At 43.4% G+C, this 25,447-nt stretch overlaps 1 protein-coding gene across 4 annotated transcripts in view; it reads right to left on the bottom strand.

The window, feature by feature from the left end:
* IRAG2 (inositol 1,4,5-triphosphate receptor associated 2) overlaps nt 1–25,447 on the bottom strand; it is a 51,922-nt gene that overhangs the window by 3,766 nt on the left and 22,709 nt on the right. For all 4 annotated transcript variants that reach the window (XM_040987427.1, XM_040987428.1, XM_040987425.1 and 1 more), the window contains 11 exons: nt 14,743–14,789; nt 14,570–14,634; nt 14,005–14,112; nt 11,950–12,020; nt 10,124–10,178; nt 8,176–8,239; nt 8,063–8,090; nt 7,618–7,758; nt 3,698–3,832; nt 1,137–1,284; nt 448–491 (listed from right to left, as the gene is read on the bottom strand). In XM_040987427.1, the coding sequence (XP_040843361.1) occupies nt 448–491; nt 1,137–1,284; nt 3,698–3,832; nt 7,618–7,758; nt 8,063–8,090; nt 8,176–8,239; nt 10,124–10,178; nt 11,950–12,020; nt 14,005–14,112; nt 14,570–14,634; nt 14,743–14,789 (906 nt within the window). The remainder of the gene's footprint in view (nt 1–447; nt 492–1,136; nt 1,285–3,697; nt 3,833–7,617; nt 7,759–8,062; nt 8,091–8,175; nt 8,240–10,123; nt 10,179–11,949; nt 12,021–14,004; nt 14,113–14,569; nt 14,635–14,742; nt 14,790–25,447) is intronic.

Here is a 25,447-nt window from a genome sequence, read left to right as displayed (position 1 = left end):
GGCCGTCCAAGAAGGAACATGCCAAGGCTAATGTGTTTCCTTCCATGACACATCCTTCCCAGAACACGGAGTGCCCTCTGCTTCCTCCTCCTTGGTCTGTGACTTGACAAGACGCCAAATCCTCAGAACCTGGGTCAGTCACAATGGCTCAGGGACTGTGAGGCAGAAGCCATAGGTGCTCTACCACGAGGCTGCTTCACAACCCACCGTGGCTGCATGGGACAGACAAAATCTTGTCAGTACATGCTGGCTCTCCTTATGTTGTCAACCCAGCTTGTTATACAAATGGATCAGGAAGCATAAAAGCATTCTTACACATGCGCAGTGTAACCATACCTACATGTGCATGAGTGAACATCACCGTGGTGGGATTTGAAGGCAGGTTCCCCCTTTCAAACTCCTTTTGCTTACAAACATTTGACATATACTTAGTAAGCTGGTCATTACCTTGCAGTTGAGAGATGCTGAACGCTTTTTAATTTGGCAGCCTTCTGAAAGGAAGCACATTGTAGAGATGACTCATGAGATGCATGTGAAAGCGATGGCCAAAATTCTTTACAAAGGGAAGGACAGAAAGCACCTAATGCTTGTGTCAGCACAGATGTCCGCATGCCTACCTAGCAGGTGATGGGCACCACATGGATGAGTGCTGTAACTAGGATCAACCAGGGCTGACAGGTACTGTCACAAAACTCATTCTCCTTCAGATACAATTATTATACTACAGACACAAACTATGCAATGTTCCATGGCATCACGTGTCTTCCCAACCCTTCAGTCAGCATAGTGAGCCAGAGTCTTGCCACCTTCGGGGTCTTTAAAACTCATGCGTGAGATTATTTCTCTGTAGTTACTACACCTCACTAGGATGTTGGGGGAAAAAGCAATTCTAACATCCCTTAAATAGACAAACACTAAGGTCAGCTCGGTCAGTTGGATTAATTATATTCTCTCATTGCAGCAATCCAAATTGATTTAACAGACTGTGTTCGTATCTCCCAATCTGTTTTCTGATGATACAAAGAAATGAGTTCTTGACCTTGACCTAAGGGGCCTACTCTAAGAGACGGTGACATTTAATGAGAGCGCACGGATGAGGAAACATCACTAACACGTAATCTGAAAGCTTTGAGTACCTTCGTCTTCCAGAGGGTCGAAGGACCTTTCGTTTTGAAGAAGAACCTGCTTCAGTTCTTCTAATTCGGTGTGCTCTTTGGCGTACATTCGCTTTAGGTTTTCCACATGCTGAATCATCACTTCAACAGCTTTACTAACGCGGCTTTCCTATAGGAAAAACACAAAGCTACATTGAAAATACAATTCTCAGCATTCAGAGTCAATAGACTGAATACATGAAACTTACCTTCACTCCATCCGTAAATTCCAGTAACATGAGAATAAACTATTTTTAAAAAGGACATGAAGCAATGAGGGCATAGAGAACAGAAGACAGACAGTGTCATGGCAACAAGCTTTTCAAAGTTGGACAGTATAAGCACTAGGAATAAATGAGACAGGGAGAAGTTACATCCTTAAAGGGGGCAGGTGGGTTAGAATAGGTCAGAAGCAAGCTAGTGCTGCACTTACAGAAAGCCCCAGGGGCCTCAGAGGGAACAGCATGTGGGTCTCAGGTTGATGTGCCTACTATATAACAACAGAAATAGTGAAAAGTCTGTTCAAAATGCAGATATTCTCCCTTACTCTCATCACCAGATACCTTCCCTCTTCACTATTTTAGTGGCAGATGATTAGAACATCTGTTGCCACATGCGCCATACTGAAACCCACAAATAAAAGCAAAGCGTTGCACACAAGCTGTACACGTCTCGACTCCTGGGTCTCCGCCTCCCTCATCCTGCCAGCCCCCAGGCCCTGCCTGCCTGGTTCTTCCTGCAGAGTGGGCAGCTGGGAGGTTCCTCTCTGGGGAATCGAACACTCCTGTACCCGAGTGAAATATCCTCAGGCAGAAAGGAACACACAACACACAGGCAGCACTATGTAACTTTTGGATGTTAAAAGTGTTGGAAATTCAAAGCGTTTCCAGATAAAACTGGGCTCAGTGCCCTGAAGTTAGAGCAACAACATAAACAGACCACTGAGATCAGAAAGGTTCAGCTCAGAAGAGTGACCATCCAAAGAACAGAATTTAAAGAACTATTAAAAGCATTTGAAAAAAATTACATAGGCTAGGAAAAACTCTCCAGGAATATTATCAGAACTTATTAACCATAATGTGCCACTCCAAAAGCTGTGACATGGCCCATAGAACTATTAAAGCTGGGCGACAGGGAAGAGAGAACATCCTACAAGATTCTAGAAAGTGAAAAAAGGTTATAAACAAAGGCTCAAACTTAGTGACTGAGGCAATCAGTGAAAGCTGGCTGAGCAAATCCCAAGGGAAATCATGTGTCCCCTGGGCCGCTAACGTAGCCAAACTCACGACTCGGCTTAAGAATAAAGGCACCGCAGCCTCCTGACGTCTCCAGCAGCTTACCTCCCGCCCGAGTGGAAGAAACAAGCCAACAAACGGACGGGGAGAGATGGAGACCTGAACCACCCCCACTCGAGATCAGGACACGCCTCCATCTCCAAGAAGCCAAGCGCAGAACACGTATGAGCGTCACTGTCTCGTGAGACCTCGACTCCCAGCAAGAGGTCGAGATGAACTACAGATCCACACATAGAAAATGATCAAACAACAGTGAAAAATGGTCAACTCCAGGCAGAAGCTAATGTGCCCAGTGGAGGCAAAGTCCTAACAGACTAGTAGAACTGACATTGTCTTCATAATGTTTGCACGGGTATTACAAATAATACTGTTTTTAATTTTTTAGAAATTTCATGAAAATTTCCTAGTACCCAAAGCACAGAATGATCCTGCATCTACCTGCTAGTCAGCGTCAGGAACCGTCCATGTTTGGCCAAGTAAATTACATCACTTCACCTTTTTTGCAATTTAAGAAAAAAAAATGCAATTCCACTTAAAAGGGGGGATTGTGCTCTTCCTAAATATTTCAATTACAATTTTTGTTGAAAAAATAGGAGTAATGTTAAAGAGCCTCAATACCAATGATCACATCTACCACAATGATTCCAATTTTCCTTGACATCTCCGAAACAAGTTCTAATTGGACTCTGATAAAGTATACATGCTGCTTTTCCTGTTCCATGCTAATGCACACTTTAATTTCATACTGTAAATCCAAGGCCATTAACGCACTGCCAGTGTACCTCACCACATTACCACGAATGCCCCCCACTCATCAAGCAGCCACTCCACAATGTCCCCTGCCCCAGCTGGTGGCAGCCTCCAGTCTGCTCCCTGAGTCCACACCTTTACCCAAAGCTTCAAATGAATGAATCCCAGTAGGTAGCCTCAGCCTCTCTTGCTCATCATCATGTTCATCCACACTCCAGCATATGCCAATGCTGCATTCCTCTGATGGCTAAGGTTTGGTTGACGTGCTACAAAGATTTTAAGCATTCATCCACTATTGGACATTTGGAGTGCCCATAGTGTCATGGATATCAGCCTACAAATATGTTTTCTTAATATCTGTATATCCCCCATTGTTCCTTATTAAAGTTGTATGTATTGGGGTCTTTGAAAGTCATTCTTGGAAATATAATCCATCATCTTAGGGCGAACAGATCCTTTTGGTAATTTCATTGCGACAGAAACATGGAGCGTGCTTACCTGATTAATGGCTCCCAACATCTCAGCCCTACTGGCCACTCGTGTGCTGCACTGGCTAAGAAACGTGATATTCTTCTCCAGCTTCTTGATGATTTCCTGGGCCTGGTTGTCCTCTTCACACAGCAGCGTTAAAGACTGCACAGAGAAGCAAGTATCGTAAGCTATTCAAGGCACACATTCCTGAAGTGATTCCAACATCAATGTCATATGCACCTGTGCATGACAACCCAATCTCGGTGATCGTAACGGACGGTGAAAAGGAGAACAGAGCAATAAAACCTCATACTGAAATATTAATATCTTTATCAGCTACCTCATGCTCACAAATGCTAGTCATCAATTCGTTATACTTTCCAAAATCACCACTCCCTCATGTACCTTATAGTGTTTCTTGTATCATTTTTACAGTGAGCTATAATTCACTGGAATGATAGCAAGCTTATAACACTGGTAATCCAGTTTCTTCTATGACAATGGAATTCACAGGGTGGGATTTTTGAGGAAGTAGCAAAGCAGACTAGAATTAGAATCGGCTGTGGTTATGACACTCGCCATCCTATTGATAGGTGTGGATAGATAGGCCTTTTTTTGCCTTATGAATATTCATTTTGAACCTGCATTCTTTTTTTCTAGAACCATCCTTCTCACTAGGATAGATCTGAAACAGTGAACAAGTTCATTAGCCACGTGGCTATGAGCAAATTTCTAACACACAAATCTAAAGCACGGCAAAATATGTTATTTTGTACCCATTATTTTGTACGTTGTTAAGAAAAAGTACTGCCAATAAAATCATGAGGCATCACTGATTGTAAATTGCATCGCATAATTTTGGAACAATTAAAACGTTGTCATTTCTGATAGACTGTACCCTGATCAAACAGAAACCATTATCCCCTTTGTGGAAATACAGCCAGTGCCATGGGCTTGTAGCACAACAAAACAAACACAATCTGAACTTCAAACACTTAGTGGAAATACTTATTACAAAAAAGCCTTTGCATGATTTTCATATTTTTTGCACAAAAGTAACATTGCTTGTGTCTATAAAAGATTTTTTTTTTTAAGATAGAGTGACAGGAAGGGAGAAACAGAGAAATCCATCTTGCATCTGCTCGCTCACATTCCAGCTAGCTGCAGTGGTTTGCCTGGGTCCGGGCTAAAGCCAGGAGCCCAGAACTCAATCCAGGCTCCAAGCACTTGGGCCGCCTTCCACTGCATTCCCAGGTGTATCAGCAGGGAGCTGGGTCAGAAGCTAAAACTTGAATCTTCACTCCAATTGCCAATATCTCAAGCAAAAGTTTAACCCACTCACTCTACCACAGTGCCAGCCTTATGAGCTTACCTTTTTGTTTAAAAGATCTATTTGTTCTTATGTGGAAGACATATTAACAGAGACATGCAGAGACAAAGAGACTGTCCAGCCTCTGGTTCACTCCCCCAAAAGCCACAACAGCTGAAGCTGAGCTAATTCAAACCTAACAGCTTCTTCTGAGTCTCCCACATAGGTGCAGGGGCCCAAGGCTTTGGGCCGTCCTCCACTGCTTTCCCAGGCCACAGGCAGGGAGCTGGATGGGAAGTAGAGTAGCTGGGACATGAACTGGTGCCCCTTTGGGATTCTGGTGCTTGTAGGCAGCTTGCTGAGCCACTGTGCTGGTCCCACTAAGCTCACCTTTTCCCTCCATTTCTCCATGAACTTCATCAAGTTTTCTCCTACTATTTCTATCTGACCATCCTAACATTCCAGGAATAGCTTCTGCTTAGCCATGCTATACAAAGAACTTGAAAAAGTTGGTGGAAAATAGAATTAAAAGATATTTTGGTACAAAATTTTTTTGGAAATCCATTCATAAGGGCTTTTTCATAGTATTAGTCATGAACTTTCTGAAGTTGTCTCATCTACCACATTGAGAAAGGAGGACTAAAATTACAGGACTCTCTCCAGTGATGTAGAAGTAACATTTTACAAAACTCAGCATCCTTTCCTCATTTAAAAAAATTATCTCTCCCCCCCAAAAAAATATCTAGGAACAAAAGGAAATAGAATAAAGGTCACTTGTGAAGAAGTCGTAGCAAAATCACACCGTGTTGAAAGGCTGAGCGCTTTTCCTCCCAGATCAGGGACGAACCAGGGTGCCTGCTCCCACCCCTGTTTATTCAGTATGCTCAAGTTCTAGGTGAGAAAAATACAAAGGAATTCAAAACTAAAAAAAAAAAAAAGAAAGAAATAGAAGAAAGTAAAATCATCTCGATAGACTGAACACTAGAGATGTTACTTTGGTAACAAAACAAAACAAAACACCCCAAACATAGAATACATATGTGGAGCAAATTTGAAGGGTGCACAGTTAACACCAATACACCAATATTCAGATATTCAGTTGCATTTTATATGTAATTTCTGACAAAGTAGGAAAAACAGCTCCATCTACAGTAACAACAGAAAGACAAACACGAGGCCCAGCACAATGGTTCTATTGGATAATCTTTCTCCTTCAAATGCCAGCATCCCATATGGGCGCTGGTTCTAATCCTGGCGGCGCCACTTCCCATCCAGCTCCCTGCCTGTGGCCTGGGAAAGCAGTCAAAGACGGCCCAAAACCTTGGTTCCCTGCACCCACATGGGAGACCCATAAGAAGCTCCTGGCTCCTGGCTTTGGATCAGCGCAGCTCTGGCTACAGCAGCCATTTGGGGAGTGAACCAGCATATAGAAGAGCTTTCTCTGTGTCTGTCTGTCCTTCTTTCTGTAGATCTACCTTTCCAATAAAAATAAATAAATCTTTAAGAACAAAACAGACACTTAGGAATAAACCTCATCAATGAAGTGAAAAACTTAAACGTTAAAAAGTACAAAGCACTGTTAAAAGACATTAAGAGATACAAATAAACTATAACATGTTTGCGAATTGATAGACCTGATTATGATACAACTCCCCAGCAATCTAGACTGAAATAAACCTTCATCAAAGTCTCAACTGTAATTTGTAGAAATAGAAACACAGCCCAAAACTCAGCAGGTAGACAAACCAATAACCAAAAAGAAGAGCAGGCAGCATTGTAGTGCAGAGGGTGGAGCTACCACCTGCGACTCTGGCATTTTACTTCAGCACCAGTTCAAGTCCTGGCTACTCCAGTTCCAATCCAGCTCTGTTAGTGTGTGTGGGAAAGCAACGGGGGATGGCATCAACTCGAGCTCCTGTACCATGTGGGTAGCTCACGTGGAATTCCTGGCTTCTGGCTTCAGCCTGGCCCAGCCCCAGCCACTTTGGCCATCTGGGGAGTGAACCAGCGAATAGAAGATTGAGCCGCCTGTCTCTACCTCTCTCTAACACTACTTTTCAGATAAAAAAATAATCCATACCCATTTTACATGACAATGAAAATGTTTGATTTCCTTCATTCAATCAAGCCGCTTAATGTTCCAATACATCTGATTTTTGAGAACTTCACAACGTGCAAAAATAATCCCCGTTGTCACAGTCTTGTGCACCTGCTGCTCCTCAGCCCCTTCGGGGAGGACCTGATGTCACCTGACAACACTTCAGGCAGCCACGGTTCTTTTTTTCATAAGTTAATCGTACATGGAGATAGATTTTGCAGAGTCTTCTACAAAAACTGATGCCTAACTCCTGTTGCTTAGCTTTTTGGCAGGACTGCTCTTCCGCCTAAAATCTATTTGAAAATCCAGAAAGAAAGCAGATGACTCAGTCCCCTCCTGAAAAAGACGGTTCTATGCTGGAGTGTTACTTCTCTCTATTGATGAAACACTTCAGCATAATCCTGAATTCTCAACCTTCCAGCAATTTGCATGTGAGTCAGACAGGGCTTGGTACCCGGCATTGGCTGTGATCAGACAGGTAAAAGCCACCTGCTCTTACGAAAGCAAGATTAAAGACATGACCCGGTGTCCGACTCTCACCTCCAGCAGCTTCAAGCAGTTGGTGATTTCGTTCTTGAGATTTTCTTCTGCCAAGTCCCGAGCCCGCTCCTCCAGCTTCACCCTCTTCTCCAGGGTGAACCAGTCACACTTGAACCCCAGCGAGACTCGGAGAAATTCTGCCTGTCATCAAGATAACGTGGGGTTAACAGAGAGCTGCACGCAGACTTCCCCTCCCACCGTCATAACGCAAGGGCCTTCCCTGCACTTAGCGGTTCCCAAGCAGACCGTGCAGACACAGGAGAGCTTGTACCTAGCACGTGCCTGCATCAGCAACTGAGTCCAAAACACTTTATTTTTTTAAGTGTGTGTGTGTGTGTGTGTGTGTGTGTGTGTGTGTGTGTGTGTGTGTGCGCATGCACGCGGTGGTAGTTTTTGTGGTGGTGGTTTTTGTTTTTTAAGAAAATGACGCTTGGTTTAAACTCACCTCCACTTCCTTCTCAGTAGCAGAAGTACTGTGGAATAAAACAAAGACCTTTTATCAGACGCAGTTCGACCGTAACATGGAGGGGTTAACATGCAACGTGAAGAAAAGCTTACTTGTCGCTTTGTCTGAAATTAACTGATTTCACAGTGGCTCCAGGAAGAGGGGAAACCGCAGCATCTATTACAAGACAACACAGTGAAGGAGACTTAATACCCATGGGCTGGAGCTGTACAACAAGTTAAACTGTCGCCTACAGTGCCAGCATCTCACAGGGTCACCGATTGAGTCCTGGTTGCTCCACTTCCAATCCAGCTCTCTGCTAATGTACCTGAGAAGGCAGTGAGATGCTACAAGTACTTGGGACCCTGCCACCCATGTGGGGGATCCGAATGGATTTCCAGGCTCCTGGTTGCAACCTAGTGCCTGCCTGGCATTGTAGCTATTTGGGGAATGGACCAGCAGAAACAATCTTTCTAAAGTCAGCCTTATTTTTTTTAATAATATCTAAATGTGTATTTTAAAAAATATGTTGTGTTATCTCCACTGAACAAAGGCATTTATTTTAAATCAGGTGATAGCCAGCTAATGTGTTTATTGAAATTGCAATTTAATATTAAGTCATTGAAATTACAAAGACATTAAAATCATCAGTTCACACCTGAGTTGGTAATCGTTTTTTGAGACCCTAAGATGTCTCAGGATCAAAGACCAGCCCAGTTTGCAATTTGTTCTGTGTGCATTTTAATGCTTTTTATACAGTCTCCAAAAACTTTGTGGAAAATACCCAGTCATGGGCCCGGCACAGTGGTGCAAGTGGTTAAGGTCCTCTCCTTGCACGCCCGGGATCCCATATGGGCGCCGGTTCTATCCCGGCAGCCCCGCTTCGCTTCCAGCTCCCTGCCTGTGGCCCGGGAAAGCAGTCGAGGATGGCCCAAAGCTTTGGGACCCTGCACCCACGTGGGAGACCCGGAAGAGGCTCCTGGCTTTGGATCGGCATAGCATCGGCCGTTGCGCTCACTTGGGGAGTGAATCATTGGACGGAAGATCTTCCTCTCTGTCTCTCCTCTCTGTATATCCGCCTTTCCAATGAAAAAATAATAAAAATAAATCTTAAAAAAAGAGAAAATACCCAGTCATTTATTACCTCTGCTGGAGTCCCAGTGAGAGAAACAGGCAGGCAGACAGAATAGGTTTGTCCATCTCCTAATTCACTGCCTCAAAGCCCACGATAGTTGGAGCTGAACCTAGCCAACACCAGAAGCCAGAAACTCAATTCAGATCTCCCACGTGAGGAGCAGGGATGCAACCATCATCTCCTGCTTCTTTTCAGTATGCACATTAGAGGGAAACTGGAATTGGGAGTAGAGGCAGGAATTAAAACCAGACACTGCCATGGGATAAGAGTGTCCCAAGATGCATCTTCATTAGTGTATCATAAAGCCTCGGGGTCAAGAGCATGTGCCCCAAGCACATGTTCTATACATTATCATGTATTCATTCCTCGTGGCAGTTGTATGTGCAGATACTGTTATTGTCTGTACTTCGCTGACTTGGAAACTGACTCACATAGCATTTGGAAGACTCAATAAAATCACACAATTGAAGAATTCAGCATTGTGACCTAGCGTTTATTTCAGCAACGTGTACTTTCAGCTCATCATTCCCACTTTGCAGATGGGAGAACTGAGAGTTGATATTAAGTAACTTTCACAATCTGGAATCGGAGGGACCCCAAAAGTCTGAAAATTCTTAGTGCTTACTGTAGAAATACTGAATTCTTCACTTCCTAGATGGAATCCAGGATTCAAAGCAGAGCTTAAAATGGACTATGAACATTGGCTTTCTTACTCCTCAGTTACTTCAGATCATCTGGCATTAAATCAGAGCAGTGTACTCAAATGCAATGGGAATGTAGCTTTTTTGCAGGAGACAAGTGCAATCCTGTTGGCTGATCTTATCTGGGAGTGCAGCATCTGCAGGGGGAGTAGTTCTGCCCAGCTTCACCTGCAGCAATATCGGAACAGAGCAGAAGTTCCCATGAGGGTTGGGAACATTTCTTACCTCCTGTAGCACATTCTTTATGCTCTTCTATTGTTTGGGGTTCCTCTTTGGCTTCCTAAAATCATAAAAAGATCTTATTACTGTGCATAGAATGGAAATTCTTCATAACCTATCATTTCCCAAATTCCTGTAGCACCCCCCCCCACCCTTATCCCTATGAGGTCACAGACACTCTGAGTATTCAAGGAACTGTAGCAGGGGTTAAGAAAGGCAAGGCTTGTTCCAAGGCAGTTGCTAATCTAGTTCAGGCCGAAAGAGCATCAGTACAAGAGAAGTGATGTAGCTGTTCGGTGCAGCTTACCATTGAACAAACTAGAATGGATCACCAAATAAATGAGATAGGTACATCAGTGTTCTCGGCAGGAGGGGGAGAGACAGTGGGACTTGAGGAACATGCTAAGTCTGTGTAGACAGGAGCAGCTGCAGATGTTAGAAGGTAGGACTGGATGGCACAGGAGGTAAAGGAAGGGCGATCAAGAGACACCTCTAAGGGTATCTGGGGGAACTGTGACAAAGTAGGTGCAAAGACTGTGGTTGCCAACATGCCTTAAGGCCACCTGCCCTAGGACTGTCTGTGTAACAAAGATCATCATAGCAAAGGGCTAAACTGTGCTTCGCGGGGAAATTGAGTAGGGAAACGTGAAGTATGCTTTTTGAAAATAAGTCCACATCATTCTCAGATTCACAGAGAAACCCGCACAGCAAGAGACATTTTCCATTACAGAAGTCTAACTAGACACCATGCCACGTCACTTTGAGACAACTGATTTCCATGACAGGCCACACACCCAACACAGGAAATGTACTGGGTCATGCTCATCAACATTTCCATATTCAGGTTTTCTTGCATCCTTCTTCAATGCCATGACCTTTCTGAGTCGTGTCATTTCCCCTTCCTGTGTGCCTCCACAGCCCCGCTGCTGGGAGAATCTGTCCACAGACGCCCTTTCCAGTCGGCTATCTCCCATTCCTGATCAGTGAACTACCCCTGACCCTCCAAATTAACTCCTTACCCACCACACGTGACCATCCTATTGTCAAGTATGACCAGGAATCTTTTCTGGAGGTGTTCAGAGTTTTAATTTTTTATAGAGCTTTGTTATGCAAGTCTACTAGATTCAGTGCCACTCACGTGCTGCCTCTTGCATGGCATCTTTTTCCAGTCTTCCATCTCAAGCAATTTTTCTTTTCTATCCCTAATCACATTCTTGAGCAATTATCTATTTCTTTACCTGATGAGAAATACTTTTAAAAAAAATCAGTGTTGTATTTAATTTTCTTAATGCATTCATTTGTTTGAGACCTTCAATTGGGATATACTTGGCTTGCTTCCAACAGACCTTTTATGAAATGAGTTAAGTGAATGAAAAAAATCAAGGTAGAGCCAGGAGGCCATACAGCCAACTTCACTGTGTGAGCCTCAGCAGGTAACGGGATACTTTGGCCTCGGTTTGTTTTTGTCTATGCAGGAGCCATGGACATCCAACCTGAAGGCTAGATAAGGCCCACAAAAATCATATGATCTGTCTGCCATGCTAGCTATCAATAGGACCTGAAATTCCACAATCTACAGCAGGCTAAATTTTGACAATTTTGAGTGGCCTGCGAATCTTATTTTTAATATCCAAAGGGTTTTTGGCAGGAAGAAAATAAGTTTCTCACCCATGTCCTACAGAATAGTGATTCACTTAACATCTAGCAGCTTCGTGGCATTTTAAAGGAGAAGATGAGATAAATTTTAAGCATACTTTGCAGACTTTAAGACAGATCTAGCATTACAATGCATCATTGCTTTTTATTGTTGCCATGTGTATCTTCTTCCTTACCAGATTTAATGTGGATTTTTCTGTACTTAGAACATCCTGCGAGGCAGTATTTTCTTGAGCTTGACTGGTGGCTGTAAGAGAAAGGCAAAGACACGTTGCTTTGTGGGAACATTAACAGGCAAAAGAGAATGCTATAGTGAGGGTAGCAAACTAGTAACCAAGGCTTTGACACAGAAGACAAAACCATGGACATTATCAACATAATGTGCCCTGGGATCTGGGATTAGGGATGGAGCAGGTCAGGCTGTAAGGAGCCAAGGTCCTTGTGAGAGTTCTGAATGCCCATCTGTGTAAGTGGGTTCAAACAGTACGCTGTCACTTATCATTTCTTACACAGCTGATTTTTTTTTTTAATCAAGTATATTAGTGGTAAAACAATAGAAACTGGATAAAGGAAGGATGGACAATTAGTAATTCCGTTGTTTTTTTTTTACCTTGACAAGTATTTTTAACACTTGCATATGCAAAGCTATACCAAAATAGGATATCCGTCTAAATAAAACATCTAAGTCAAATGTCACACGGCTAAAAAGGTGCACCTTTGTGAAGGTTCTTTTTCTAACTTCCCTTTCCTTTTGCATACCGTATTTCTACTGGAATATGACTGACTCTTCTCCTCTGAGCCAGCGCAGTACTTTGTCTTGTAGTTAGCTCAGTACAAGCACAAATACCAACAGGTTTTGCCTCGCTTTTACGAAACCACATGTTTAAAACATGTATTATGCTGTTAAAATTCATGTGGAAATATGAATAAAATGGGAATTGATTTCTTCAGTGGCACAATTTTTCCTCTGAAGAAATTTTCCCTTAGTTTTCTTGAAGTCTGAACACAGATGATAGGTTCATATAGTCCATGCATTAAAAAGCAGGAAACATCTAACAGGGAAAAATTCCCTTTCCATCTACATCTGCCAGAAACAATTTCCCTCTGCACTGATCGTGCTGATTTTTTCCTAGCCTTCCAGACATATTTTACACATATGCAAAACCTTGCTTCCTCTTTCTTTCACACAACTGTGCAAACTGCATATAACATTCTATGCATTAAAAAATTCCTTTGCTATTTTTCATCTTGCTTGATATATAAGAGGAAAAACAAGTTCTATACATTCTTTATGCCTACAGAGCAGTATCTTTTAACTTGGGTATTCCATATACATTTTTAGGCGATAGCTAAACCATAATTATTGTTTTCTTATTGCAGACAATGCCACAGTATCATCCTGTATGTGAATATATATACAAAGACAAATTCTCATGAAGTTGCTCTATCAAAGAATATGTCCATTTACCAAAGCTGTAGATATTTCAAAATTTCCTTCCATGTTGATTGTGAAACTTGACATTCCCTAAAGCAACACAGGAGCATTTTTCCCTCTTTAATCTGCATGACAGGTGAAACATGGCATCTTCAAGTCATTTTAATTAAAACCCTTTCTTGCCACGGTACAGAGTGAAATATCAACATGTTCTTCACTTAGCCCATGGAATGATTTCATTTCAGCAACATTATGTATACTCCAACTTCTCACGCATCTCAAATATAAATGTCAAGTTCCAACACCAGGATGTATTTTCCTTGATTGGGAGGGGGAGGCCGTAGGAGTCAGAATTTCTGACTCCAGGGAGTGTCCACTGTTGTGATGTCTTGTTGGCAAGAGTCAAGAGTAACCACTGTGCTATCACAGTCGGATAAAACATCACGTGGCTGACTCTCTGGTCTCCCAAGTTGTTCATCCTTCCAACCTAACAGGGTCTAATTAGTACCCAAAGAATTTCCTGTTCTCCAAGTTGTGCTAAGTCTCATTTTACTCTCAGCACATTGTAACTCCTAGCTACAAAACGGAAAATGAATTTTAACATCCTCAGACAGGAAGGCCATGGTTATCACTTGTATTTCTTTGATGTAGACTATGTCTTCAGGTTTCTTGGATGAGAATTTTATAAGATATGATTAAATAATATCACCACGCTCCTGACGAGAGTGGCTGTGCTACCTTCGAGGTTTGCTTCACGCCCTGGGTGGAAACTGCCCGTGAAGGCCGCCACGCTCACCTGGCGTCTCCACGCTGGTGCACGCCGACCTCACATTCTCTTCTTTCTCACAGATGGATTTACAGTCAAGCTCCCCAGAAGCCATAGTCACAATTTCTGATCCAGAGTCTGTCGACAGGAAGAAACGAATACTGAATAATACACAAAAGGAGTGTTTGCTTAACTTCTCATTTGCATGTAACCCAGCAGTCAGAACATGAAGCTTAAAGTTCTAACACCCTGTTTTTTTTTTTTTCAATACTGATTCAGAATTTATTACAACCAGATAACATCTCTTGGAACGCACAGATAAATGATAGTAGAAACATGTTGAATGCCTAAAAATTTAAGAAATGGGTGCTTTTAATAGTTAGGACTATACTATTGTAATAATATGGCGAAAAATGGTTGTGGGGGATGTGATTGGAGCAAGCAGAGGAGGAAGAGGGAATCCCTATTCCTACAAAACTGCTCCATGGAAAATAACAATATTTTTAAAAAGCATCCTATTTTTCCATCAACACAGTGAATCCCTAAACATACATGTCCAACACCCCATTTTTAGACCTCTGCCAAGTCCACTCACCACTTGAAGTCACTGCACTGTCTGCAGATGAATTCTGTCTGGGCGATGGTCGTGTGGGATGTTCCCTGTCCAAAAAGTGGAAGAAATATCTTAGACTAATGTCAGGTCTGGAGGATTCCCGTAAAGCCCTGCGAAGCAGGCACACCCATCCCTGGGAAACGCGGACAGCAGACCTGGGCTGTGGCGGATTCTCAGGGGGCGAGTGTCCAGCACCATGCTCCTTGAGGGGGAAAAAAAAGAAAACAAGGAGATTTAAGATCCAGCATTTGACATTTTTCTGTCTCAAAAGGTTAGTTTAATCAAACATTTTGACACTGTTTACTTTTCTCTCCTGGGGAGGATACGCGTGGGGATGGTATAGGGCACTCTGCTGGACAACCTTCCAGAGCTGTACTTACAAAAGGTATCCAAATGTACGTGTATTTACACATTTGCTATTCAAAGGGAAATCTGATAAATTCCTGAGCAAAACAAATTCTAAACTCAAAGGGCAGATCGAGATTTATTTCACGAACCTAGGATTTCTTTAGCCAGAACATTCTACACATGGGAATAAAAACCTGTATTTCTATTCATGAGAGTGTTATTCAACCAGAAGCTTCTCGCCTCAAAATGACTGTTGGTTCTATCTAGATAAATCATGCATCTGAAACTTAATCCACATCTCAAAGATCTGAGGGATTACAGCTAAGGCAGCACCCATTACTTGGCATTCAAAGGGAGCTTAACACACCTGTGCTCCAGCCTGCCAGGGCACATGTTGGAGAAGACTCGCTGGAAACCCTGTGAGCACACTTACGTAAAAACCAACAACAACAACAAAAAAAGTGGGAACATAATCCCCTCCTAAAAACCTTCTTATAAATAATTCTCATCATTTACTTGAGAAACATTGAAATCATTAGCAGGTAACCAAAAAATGAAGACAGTGAAATATTCCATAGTGAAACATAGAATTTATGGTTAACCACCACAACCAACAACACGTTTCTATAGAGGGATGCTCTGTGTCATGCACAGCATTTAGGAACTCCAGGGATGCCTGGACTTCCTGTCTCCTCTCTCAATTTCAGCTTGCTGCTCTTGGGGCCCCTGACAGGCAGCGATGCTGGCTCAGGTGTTTGGGTTTCTGCGACCCGGATGGGAGACCCAGACGGAGTTCCCAGGTCCTGGTTTTGACCATCTGGGCATGTGGGATGTGAATCAGTGAATGGAGGGACACACATTCTTCAAATCTCTTTAAAAAAAATAGCTATCCAAGAAAATATTTGCCACAGAAAGCTAGAGTTTAAATAAGATTTTGCTGGTTTTGTAGTTTTCAATACAACTACAGTAGCCTAAATCTTTCATGATTACTAGGTTAGAAATTATATTTATTTACTTATATTTCAATATTTACATAACAAAGTTATAAAAATGGAAGGAAAATAGGACTGCTTCAGTTTCATTGAGTATGGCAAAAATATCAAAATGAGTTACTTAATAAAAAAAAATAAGGTACATGTAATAGTCCACAACAGAAAAATTCCCCATGTAAATTAAAATGATTTTATTACACTTTTATAAAAAGTGAACTTTTGTCAGAAAAGCATTCCTTTTCTATCTGCCAGGGCCAAGGATACTTATTAAGAAATAAAAAACACAAGGTAATATTGTCCTATTAAACTCTTCTCTAGAATGAAAAGGGAACACAGATTTTTGCAAATTTCATGTTATCAAACAGTCAAATCACCATGTTCTTTGAAGTCAAAGTAACAACCACAGCAAAAATAATTTACTTTCACTCTGCTAGAAGAATTTGGTTTACCATGTTGTGTTTCCCCATGCCTTACGAGTGATCATTTCAATAGAAGCTTTTGCTCAATCTATTTATTGATTCAACAAAGAAAGGTGTGTGATTTTGAAGAAATCGCATCTACCCAGTAGCCACACATTGCTACATTTTTATTAAACAGTTCTAAGATACGCAACAAGATATCTACCAAATCACCAGTCTCTAAATCTCTGCTCACAGAGCAGTCACAGCGCAGCACACTAATTCCCCTGACTCTGTACATTTGGACTTGTGGCTCCTTTTATTCCTCCTTTATGAAAACCACCAGGGGCAAGAAGTGTTTTTCAAACTTCATGTCCAATTTAGATTGATAGTTCATGCAAGTTGGTAAACAGCTCCCCTGGCCCAAGGTGTCTTGTGAGTATGGAGAAGGAGTTGCAGTGGCTCAGCCAACACTTTGCAGTCCTGTCCCTTCTCCCAGGCTGACAGTCACCGCGTTAGTAACCAGCAATCCAGGCACACGGCACCCTTGCAGAGAAACTATGGAACTCACCCAGACTATCAAAGGGATAACCTTACAGGTATTTTTTAAAAAAAAAAAAAACAGGGAAATTCAAGAAGCTGAGTAAGAACAAAGAAGAAAAAAAGTATTCATTCAACTTACAAGATGGGCTGGAGTAGATGAATTCTAACACAGGTTGATAGCACAGAACAGGAGAAATGTGCCTCCTGCCCAAGCCATTCAAATATTCACCTGCATAGCCTTCTATGAAAATCCACGATCCAGCCCATTTGCCTTTGGCAGAAAGAGCCGGATGGAGGGTGGAGTAGCCACGGTACTCAGTCAAGCCGGACAGAACCTCCCACGGGCTGAGCTCGCCAACGCAGGCCACTCTTTCCCACACACAGAACAACACCGAGCACAGTGAGAAGTAATGTTTAAGATGTCGAGAATGGCAATTAATTGGCCTGCACAAAATCCCAGGGCCACTTTATCTTTGCTATTCTAAATGTATTGCTGCTTTAACTACATAGTCTATGACCAGAAACCAGAAACCTTTAACCATTCTACTACGAAACAGCACTGCAGGTGGATCATTACCTTGCTGTGCTATGCCACCAGCCTGTACTATAACCTCTGATTGCATTTATTTCCGGTGTCACCCAATGCTAGTGAAATAAATCAGTATCATTTTCTGATAGCAAGAGAAAAATTAGAGTCCATCTAGAGTGACTTCAGGCCACACGCTGGGTTCATTCCAAAGAGTGGGAATGTTCAGCTGACCTTGAAAAGATTAGCTCGCCTGAAACCGAAACAAAACTGCATTTCCTTGTAAGCACTTCTACATGTCTGTCTAACAGCTCACCACACCCTCCCATCCATGGGTCACACTCAGCTCCTCCATGTCCCAGCTTTGCAAGTGGCAATGCTACTTATTCCCCAGGACTCTTCACGCTGTATCTGCACACAGCTGGAAAGAACAGGACAGACACTGGCCAGGAACTCTAGAGAGATCTTTTTAAGTTGATCCTGCTCTTTGCTGCAATAAATCTCTTCATCCTGGTAGTAATGAATCTTAGACAACATGCAGTAACATGAAACAGAACACAAAGGGAGGCCAGACACCTAGCACTGGCGACATGGGACACTTGGAGCAACCTGCTCAAGGTTGCGGCTCAGCTTCACACTGCCTATTCTGGTTCTGGGTAGTACCATGGCACCAGCTGCTGGGTTTTGCAGTTTACTGTGATCCAGGCATTGTATGTGTGTCACAAAGCATTTTGGTGCAGTCACTTCTGAAACTGCAGTGAGAGAGAAAGGAAAACAAGCATGCCTGAAAAGGATCATGAACCTGAATTTTAGAGTATTTTGGGACACAAACGAGGACCTACACACATCCAAGTTTGGAGAAGTCTTTGCATGCCCTTTAATGGCTGGGGTGGCGGGGGAGAGGGGAGGTTGACCGTGACTAGGAAAAAGCAGGGGTACTGGGGAGGGACTGCTCCAAGTGGACCCATACCCAAACCAGTGAAGGACTCTCCTGCTGGGCCCTCCAACTTCCAGTCCTGCAAGATTATTTCTGTGGCTTAGACAGTAGAAGTCACATTAGCAACCACAAGACAAGGAGCCCACCAACACCACACCAGAATATTCAGATGATCTCCCTGAATATTCTGGAACAGGAGAGTACAGTCCTTTTCTGTCCCATGGAAGAAACATCACTAGAAGGCCAGGCTGTGTGTTCCGGGAAAGTCAGTTGTGCCAGGCAGGGTGGGCAGTGTGGATAGCAGACAAAGAGAACTGCAGAGATACGAGAGGTGAAACCAGTTTTCTGATCCCACAATTTTTCAAAGGCTAAGCATCCACAGGACCCACGAGAAAGAGGAAGGAGCCCCATGAAAAGAGAGGCCTTCCTTTCATCACCAATGTCCAGGCAGACGCTTCTCTAAATGTAGCCCACTGGCTTTGTTTCCATGCCCTGCTTAGGCCACTTATGTATATGTATGTAAATAACACAAGACGAGTATGTGCATATTCAAATCCTCGGTAGAACCCTGTAAAGTAGCATCTCTTCCATGGGGATTCTAACATTCAAAATTAGGCCACTTGTTCAAGTTCACAAAGTGATCAAGAAATATCAACCGTCTTTAAGTCTACTTCTTGATTCCCAAGACTCTACCACGTAACTAAACACTCAAAGACGCTACTGAGGCAGGGAGGACTTCAAGGAACACAAAAATACAAAGAAAAGCATGATCCTCTTTGGGCACCAATCATGCCGATTGTTTCATCTATATTCTTTCACCATGCAATTTTGAAGGAAATTTCAGGTATCAAAACACTGCCTCCATCAATATTTCAGTATGAGTGTGTAAAAGATGGTGACCTGAAATAACATACTGTTTCTTTCATCTCTGTACCAAAATATCCCAAATTTATCAATTAAGAACTTATAAAGAACATCCCGAGCTGGGCTCCAAATTATGTGATTATGAGATGTCCTTTTTGGAGAAAATCATCTTGTTAAGAGTCCCCGTCTTCTCTCAAGAATTAAGATGTCCGTATCCCACTTTGGAGTGCCTGGGTTCAAGTCCCAGACCCCCTTGGGATCCAGCTTGCTGATAATGTGCCCCCTGGGAGGCAGCAGGTCACAGCTTAACTACTCAGGTACTTGGGTTCTGTCACTGTTGGCCTTATAAGTAAAAACAAACTTTCAAAAGGGATATTAAAAGCTTCTTATAAATACTTCATTATTAGCTTGTACTGTGCATTCTGAAAAGGATGCCAGAGTATCACTCCCTTTATAAATATAAAATACATCCAGCCATTCACACAAAGCCAAGTACTGCATGTTCTCTCTCCTGTGTGGAAGTTGAAAAAAAAAATCATGTCTGAACTTAGAAAAGTGCTCCCTAGGGAGTGGGGAGAGTGGGAGCCACGCCCTAGAGGGAGCTGCGTGAAGGGCAGCCAAGCCAGGAGAGGAGGCCCTCATGCCCTGCAGCCTAGTGAAATGACCACAGCTTGCCCGAATGTGCAGTATGCTGCCAGAGTATCCAAAGAAGCAGAAGAGATGAGCTGCTAGCTTCAAAATAATAGAAGAACTGGAAATGCTGCTTACACCGTATACACGCGTGAAATGTACTGCACCTCACAGAAATGCACTCAGCAAAACATGGTTTAAAAAATGGACAAACCTCAGAGAACGTGAACTCCATCTGAACTCCCCTGTCCCTGTTAACTTTAAAAATAACAAATCTGAAGTCCTTAAGAACACCACTCCAGAGACACGTGTTGGAAAGCAGTTTTCTGAATAGTTTTTCACTCACTATTTTCTCTAAATGTTTTAAGTAAGTCCTGCCGGTTCTGAAAATATGAATGGACAGCTATCCGGGACACCAAAACAATGCAAGGTCCTGAAGGCACCCTGGCTAAAGACACTCTGCCAGGTCATGACCCAGTGCACAAATAAACATGGTGCACCGGGACATAAAAGACAGCAAAGGAGGACAGTGTCATTCGAAGCGGGGAGTGAACTCAGGACGCTCGAATCAAATAGCTGAGAAGTGAGGAGCTCCTTTGGAAGAATCACAGAGACCAAGCCAGGGAAAACTGTTTTCCCAGCTCCTCATCTTTGATCCTTTCTGCTCAACTGGAGATACTGGACTGTCAACATTTTCTGATATGACAAAAAGAGTTTAGTGGAACAGTTGTTTTTTGACCTGGGCCCTGACGGTCTACCAGAAGTCTGATGAATGGACAAGGAGAGTTCTGGGTGGGGAAACAGCACGGACAGGTTTGTGGGATACAGTCCAACATTCTACGTTCCCGGGTTTGGCTGATAACCATAAAGGAGGAAACGTAGGTAATGGCTGCATTAGGGAGACTCAAATATGAGGTCAAAATGTTTATTAAAAGGTTATACACCCCAAACCCACCAAAAAAGGGTTAAGCAAAAATCTCATGCTGAAGTCCATTGGGATGAATGTGAATTGCATATATTTTTTAGTTTTATATGAAGGATCATCCAAAATTCCTGGAAAATGTGTAGCAGGAAATAAATGGCTTTTTAAAAAGCCGCACTGAAATAAACTTTCCTTTTAATTCCATTTTCCAAGAAACTTTTGAAGTATCATTACAGTTTGTTTTAATATCTGATACTTATCCACCTTAAAGAAAATTCTTAGAAAAATATATACTTTTTTTTTTTTAAAGATGTACTTATTTGAAAGGCGGAGCAACAGAAAGGGGACAAGGAGATGGGAAATGATCTTGCCTCCACTGGCTCACTCTTCCAACCTCCAGCAAATGGTCACAAAGGCGACAGGATGGGGCAGGCTAAGCCAGGGGACCCTTACGCCAGCTTGGATCTCCACTTGGGTGGGAGGGGCTCAAGTACTCCGGTTACCATCTGTTCTTTTGCCAGGTGCGTCCGAAGTGAGCTAGAGTGGAGCAGGCAGGATTCGAACCAGCACTAATACAGAATGCCATCATCACAGACAGCAGCTTACCTCGCTGAGCCACAACACTAGCCTTCTCTATAGAAAAGTGTTCTAAAGTGAGCTTTCTACTTGCTCAGGACTCAAGGTAGGGGGATGAAGGGAATTACGTGGGGATTTGCTTAGGGGACAATGATGACACAGAAAGTTCAGTGAAGCACACACTAGCAAAAGTCAGGCTGAGACGTGGTAACATTAGCCACAAAGACCAGCCAGTGGATGAGGGAAGACACTGAAAGGAGAGCAGGAGCGGACAGGAGGGGGCCTGCCTGTTTCCCTAGGACTGACCGATGGGCCTCTCTACCGCAATAGCTACAGCTCCTGCACAGCCTCCTGAATGGCCGTCAAGACCATGGACCAAGCAATTCAGCCACATATTCTAATGAGAATGGATGAGGAGATCCTTGTAGATGTGCAAGGCAAGAAGCGAAGAGAGACAAAACACTCAGAAGGGAACTCTGATTCTTGGGAATGAAATATCTAGCAGCAGCATACTGAGAGGGACTGACCCATACCGAAGGGGCCATACCCTTTGAAGCCAGATAAACTGGAATGGGAATCTCGGGTTTGCTACTTCATAGCTGAGTGGTGATGGGCAAGGTACTTAACTGCTCCAACTTGAGGCAGCTCATGCATAAAGCCATCAGAGCTCTTATCACTCAAACAGTGGAGGGGATCAGTGGTAGGACAGGGGAAATGCACTCCCGAATATGCAGAGCCTGCTGCACAACCCAGGCCCGTTTCTTCCGACCCTGCTGAGTGAAATCGGTGCCGCAGAAAGGGGAAATTACTAATAACTGAACATCCTGTAAGCTTCCAGGTCCAACTTCCCTTATTACAACTGTATGAAAACGATGAAGGAACAGCAAAACACATCCACTTCCTTTTTCTTTCTCCATTTTAGCTACTCTGTAAGACAGGTGCTAACGGACACAAAATAACCATCAGATCCAAACACTGGAAGGGTAAGAACTTATGTAACTCAGTAATAAGAAATTTAAGTCCATTTTTAAAAAATGGGCAAGGGATCCCAAAAAAGATACCCAAATGGCCAACACACACACGCAAAGATGCCCAACATCTGAGAAATGCAAATCAGAGTCACCACGTGACCACATTTGGCATTCACAGAGACTGTGAATCCAAGAGAAGCTAGGTCAAGGAGCCTTGTGGAGGAATGAGGGTGGGGATATCAAAGGATGAGGCTACACAGGAATGGGGGGAGGTTATCAAAGGGTGAAGCTATACAGGAAATTTACTTTTGCAGTTCCTCAAAATGTTAGTCTCATCTTAGGGCACAGAACTGTTACTTCTAGGTATATATCCAAAACAACTAGAAACCTGTTTTCATGAAAACTTCTACATTAAATGCTCCAAGCATTATTGTTTACAATAGCCAAAAAGCTGACTCAAATGCATAAATAACATGCCGTAGTTCCATACAAGGGAGTATTACTCACTCCTAACAGTGAATGACATTCTCTATAACGTGTAATGACATGGATGAAATTTCACAATCTTATGCCAACTGAAAGAATCCAGGCATCAAAGGACTTATATTCATCTTCTTTCATTTACACAAGACACGCAGAATGGGTTCATCTACAGAGTAGAAAGAATTAGTGCTGTTGTCCAGGGGCTGGCAGAGGGGCAAGATGCAAGGGAAGATGGGGGTGGGTGGATTAGGAAAAGACTGCAGAGAGACAGAGTTTCTTTTGGAGTGATCAAAAAGTTCTAAAATTGACTATCGTGATGGGTGCTCAATTATGTAAAACCATTCTAAACTACTTAAATGAACAATTTAAACTCAAATGTGGACTGTACTAAGTAAAGGAAAGCAATGGCCAATTCCAAGATCCTAAAACACAGCTGTTTGTTCCAACTGGTTGATGAAACTAAGAGCTCAGGCTCGGGCTGCCAACTAGGGAAGGGCCCAACCGCTTCTCAGGCAATGACTTATTACCTTTTATAGTAAAGAAGTAACATTAGAGGGGTCAGTGTGGTGGTACCGTGGGCTAATTCTCTGCCTGCAGCACCTTCATCCCATAGGGGACCCAGCTTCCTGCTCATGCTCTGGGGGAGCGGTAGAGAATAGTCAAATTCCTGAGGCCCTTGCAACCATGTGGGAGACTAGGAATAAGCTCCTGGCTTCATATTGGCTTACCTCCAGCCTCTGCAGCCATTTGAGGAACAAAGCAGCAGATGCAAAGCTGATCTTTTTCCTTCTCTGTAAATCTGCCTTGCAAAATAAATCTTTTAAAAAACATTAGCATTCAATTTCAGCCAAGAGAAATCTTGAGGTCTGGCCATGGGTTGTGGTACTTAACAAAACTCTACCATCAAACATGACCTAAGCCTTGGCCTCAATTCTTGCAAGATCAATGGTATTGGAGGCTTTCACAGACATCAGTGAACCAAAGTCCCAAACCAGCCTGCCTTTCACACAGCAAAGGCAGCACGCTCCATCAAGCCCCTGTGGGGGGAGAACAGCTGACGATGGCTGTGTACAGCACTCCAGGGACCATCTCCCCACCAAGACATCAGCTCTCTGGTGAGAGACTGCAGAGCCTGGTTTAAGTATGAAAGATAACAGCAGAGATGACAGGAACACAACTGTTCTTCACATCACCCCTACTCCAGCTCTGAGCAAGACAGCTTTGTGAGAAATTCAGTGACTCTCCTTAGGGGCGAGACAGGCAATGAAACCCAAATCCCAGACTTGAATCATGAGATTGTGTCAGGCTTGAATTTGCAAAATCCGCCAACACACAGCGTACCATGGTCCCTGGCCCCAAACTCGTACCAACCAGCTGAGCCTCAGAATCCTGCCTCAGCAGACAGCCCAGGGACTGGCTTCCAGTAACTCCCATGGCCTCTGAGAGCAGAGGTTCCAGGTTTTGAGAAGCAGAGCAGGAAACCGGGCTCAGCAGAGTGTCTTGGAGCACAGGGCTGGTCCCATAGCAATAATATCTTGGATCAGCTAAAACTCAAAGGCCTGCATTCCAGGCCAGAGCTCACCAGCAGGGCACCAACATCAGGTAGAGGCCTACGGCCCCTGGGAGAGACTTGCTTTAACTATTTCATTGCCAGCTTTGCACAAGCCTTGCATGCACCTCAAACCAAGCAGGGCCCAATCAATGAATAACTAAATGCAACCCAGCCAAATGACAGCATGGGCAGCTGGGGCATTGCCTGTACCAACACTCCCCCAACCGTGATCAGAACGTATGGAAAGCAGAACAAAAAAGTACACACAAAATCATACCTTAGAACTCAATGCCAGACTGATAAAATGTAATGTTGAGTCATTCCTAATGGTTACAGGGTTGGTCCACAGGTCTGTGACAATGAATCGTGGTTCTGTACCTTCCCCAGGACCAGGCAGAGATCTGTGGCTGGATCTCTTAGCCTCAGCTATGGCTGGACCATAAATCCATTTCAGAGGCAGGCAGCCCATTGCAGCATGGGCAGTGGCCCTACCCCTGAACTATTCTGAACTCAATAAGGTATAGGCTCCAGATTTAATACTACTACATGTAGCCCCGAAACTACCTGCTCCTTTCCCCCTCTCTCCCAATACCATGCAACATAGCTTGAACAAAGCAATTGCTTGGATGAATAAAAGTTCTACTGGTGTTAAGACATTGTGTTGAAACTTGGAGCTGCCAACCAGTGCGAGCTGGTATGGGGGCAGACTGTCAGACCAGGCTACAATACCTGCCAGCAAATGCCAAGTTGAGACAGGCCACACCAGACTGGGCTGCAGCATCCATCAGCACACACGAGACCAGGGCAGTGGGCTGAGCCTGGGAGGGGAGTAGTAGGGACCCCATTGTTAGGCCATGGCTCATATTGACAAGCAGATCAGGCTGGGCAGGGATACAATACCTGTTGGCCTATATGTGAACTGGGTTAGGGGGAAAGCCAGACTGGGATAGCCGATTGTATCCAAAGGTATAGGCATGAGCCATAATTAGGGCAGGCGGGTTGGGCTTTGCCACAGCATCTGCTGGCAAGTGCTAGAACTCGGGGGCAAATTCTATCCAAGATTGCAAGATCTGAGATGGGGAGAGTGTGTGTAGTGTGGGCTCCTCTTTGATGGGCTG

Source organism: Ochotona curzoniae, unplaced genomic scaffold (assembly GCF_017591425.1).
Source record: "Ochotona curzoniae isolate NIBS_2020 unplaced genomic scaffold, NIBS_Ocur_1.0 contig_4645, whole genome shotgun sequence".
NCBI classification, from domain to species: Eukaryota; Metazoa; Chordata; class Mammalia; order Lagomorpha; family Ochotonidae; genus Ochotona; species Ochotona curzoniae.
This window is presented reverse-complemented; position numbering and strand designations above follow the sequence as displayed.